At 33.0% G+C, this 2,962-nt stretch overlaps 1 protein-coding gene across 1 annotated transcript; it reads right to left on the reverse strand.

The window, feature by feature from the left end:
- Positions 1-1,729, reverse strand: LOC121251440 (auxin-responsive protein IAA29-like). Its single transcript, XM_041150701.1, has 4 exons — positions 1,319-1,729; positions 980-1,227; positions 768-864; positions 1-317 (listed from the first exon to the last, which is right to left on the reverse strand). The coding sequence occupies exons 1-4, from the start codon at positions 1,606-1,608 to the stop codon at positions 266-268; spliced, it is 687 nt and encodes a 228-aa protein (XP_041006635.1). The 5' UTR covers positions 1,609-1,729; the 3' UTR covers positions 1-265.
- Between the last annotated feature and the right edge of the window lie 1,233 nt (positions 1,730-2,962).

A 2,962-nucleotide genomic window follows, 5' to 3' on the forward strand; every position in this document is an offset into this window, starting at 1 on the left:
TATTCATTGAAAAGAAATTCCATGTAATTATTCACAAGGGTAGAAATTCCAAATAAATTTAACTATAAGATATATATATTTTTTTCAATTTTGGGGTAAATGGTTATCCATATGTTATACAACTAGTTAGGATTGTTGTTGTTCTACAACATAAACCATATTTACATAGTCATCCAAAAGTCATACAAAAGGGAACTGCATGCATTGAGTCTTTTAAGGTTGATGTAGCAAAACCCGGAGGAAATGAAGGCTACAGCTCGTTCAATCAACCGCTGCTCTTCAGCAATTTGAGACGTTGCACAGACCGAATAAAAGTCCTGCAAAACCAAGAATTTTTCTGGACTTTAGAGAGGGGGAAAAGGTTTACCTGCCTCAAACAAAATAATATCGTACCATCCAAGTACCTATACCTATCTCTTTCTATAAATTACAAAAAAAGTGTTCGATTAAAATATATATATAAAAAATCCCCATCCATTTTCAAATCAATCCAACTTAACTGGCAATAATTTGATTATCTTGTTTGACTTGTTTTTGCAATCAATTTAACACGGCTCTGTCATCATTTTAAATGAGTTAAAATGATTTATAAATAATAATGAGATTTATAAGTTAAAATTTATAAATAATAAAAGAGATGATCTCAAGTCTCTCAGTCAAACCGGATCTAAAATGTTAAATAGACTTGGGAACTTTTTGTTTTATTTTATTTTATTTTTTTATTTTTATGGTTAAATGGTCTTGGACCTAAATTCGTGCACTCTTACCTCCAAGATACATCTTGGGTAAATAGCCAATCTCCTTCCCAGTCCTGATAAACAAGCTTGTACTCGTTTGAATCTTTATGGCCCGTTTCCAACCACCCTTCAAGAGCAAAACCAGAAAATTAAGGAACATGTCAATCCCCCACTGCTTCACTGTTCCTCCTTTTTCATATTCCCCACAAACAAACAAACAAACAAACTTGGATTATACTTACATTGCCCAAACATGTCCATCAAGGTTTCTGTGAGTGTCTCAAAAGATTGATGGAGGCTTAAGTCGATCTTTCTAGCTATTGGAATTCCTTCCATCTTCACCTTCACGTACGTCGAGTTTGATCCTCTGCCTCCGCAGCCATACCCATTCTCCACTACCGCCTGGTTGTTCTCGTCGCAAACTCTCTTATTCCTCCGCGAGTACTTAATTGGCGGCCACCCCACCAGGCCATCTCCGTCTCCGTCATCTCTGTATATCAAAATCAATCAAACAACTTCATACCCCGGAAGAAAATTAAATCCAAACATGAATAGAGGAGATCGAGAGAGACTATACGTACTCTTTCGGAGTGAAAAAGGAGTGATTCTCGAGGTCTTTGGGGTAGTCGTCTTCCTCGTTCGGACGGTTATTCCAAAGCAGCAAAGACAGCGTTCGAGGCACGACGGTGGCTCTATCAGTAGCATTCTCGGAGGAGGTTTCATCAAAACCACGTTTTTTGTCGTTGATGTCATTAGTATGTTGGTAGCATGAGTCAGAAACCATTCCCTCTTTAGACTCGCAGCCATAGAAATTTAAATCGAACCCTTGGGTGGGATTGCTTGGAAGAGCGAGACCCAGTTGAAGCTCCATGTAAAATGACAAAACAAAAATGCTGCCAGCCCCAATAAAATAAGGAACCAAAGATCAAGGGTGAGCGTGTGTGAAAGAAAAAGTCGGTGTACGAGTTTGACGTCTAAGAAATCTGGGGGTCTTTTCCCTGTGAAGCTTTTAATAGGGAGGGGGAGAGAGAGAGAGAGAGAGAGAGTGATCCCGGGTTGGGCGGGGCGTGGGACAGGGTGTTGGAAACAAAGACTAAACGGTCCGCATCAGTGCTCCACTTTTGGCCGACCCAGTTGCCCGGCTGTTCCTTTGCTCTTTTGTTTTCTTAACTCCCAACACTATCATCCTCTTTAGATCTACCCACGCGCATTAAGATTGTTCCTCTTTTCTTTCAGATTGAGGAGGAGGAAAACCAGATATTTATTCGTATCTTTTGCGATTTCACTGTAATTTTAGATGACGGAAAATCGCGAACGTTCTTGCACTGCCAATGGATTCTTATCCAATCTTTAAAAATATTTCATCAAATTTTTTTTTTTATTTTACATATTAATTTTTATAATATACTATACATTTATTTTTTTATATTATTTAAATATTATACTTTTTAATATATTTTATTTATTTTAAATAAAATAAAAATAAAAAATAGATAAAAAATGAATAAAGAGTAAAAAGCAGAAGGAGAAATAAATTAAATATTTATCCAAGTTTATAGTATGTCATAGATATAGAGATGGTACAGTAACAAACTGTATTAGTTATAAAATACATAATCTATTAGATGGGTTTTATTAAATTCTTTCTTTCAAATTTTATAAAAACACGAGTTTTATATAACTCATTAAGAATGCACTAAGAACGAACAATTTGATCTCAATCATATTAAAAGTGAAATAATATTAAAAAGACGGATAATGAGCAAGAGACTATTCCTTTGACATTATACTAAGAGCATTAATATTGGATTAACTATCATATTCTTTAAATTTTATCTAATATGTAGCTGTTTCACTTTTAACTAATCATTCAAAACTTAAAATCTATATTAGATTAGTCATCACACTCTCTATAATAATAAAATATTATTATTTAGATTTTTTTAATTAATTTATATTTTATTTTTATAATTTTCAATAACCTCTAACAATCATATTCATATTCATTTTCATTTTTACAATCTAACAATCTATAATATAATAATCTCATATGTATATAGATGATAAAATCTCATATGAATAAAAATCTCATATTTATAATATAATAATCTCAAAAAATATTTTTAGATTTGCTATAGTTCTTTTTATATTTGAAAATAAGAATAAATTTACTGTAGATTATAGTTTGGATGAAAACAATTTAACTAATTCAATGTGGAGTAAAT

Source organism: Juglans microcarpa x Juglans regia, chromosome 2S (assembly GCF_004785595.1).
Source record: "Juglans microcarpa x Juglans regia isolate MS1-56 chromosome 2S, Jm3101_v1.0, whole genome shotgun sequence".
NCBI lineage: Eukaryota > Viridiplantae > Streptophyta > Magnoliopsida > Fagales > Juglandaceae > Juglans > Juglans microcarpa x Juglans regia.

What these genes read in the sequence shown, in the direction of transcription:
- LOC121251440 (XM_041150701.1), bottom strand. Translation starts at nt 1,608, where the DNA reads ATGGAGCTTCAACTGGGTCTCGCTCTTCCAAGCAATCCCACCCAAGGG. An exon ending in TCCTTTTTCACTCCGAAAGA is followed by an intron (nt 1,228 to 1,318) that starts GTACGTATAGTC and finishes TTTGATATACAG; the next exon opens with AGATGACGGAGACGGAGATG. An exon ending in GATGGACATGTTTGGGCAAT is followed by an intron (nt 865 to 979) that starts GTAAGTATAATC and finishes TTGCTCTTGAAG; the next exon opens with GGTGGTTGGAAACGGGCCAT.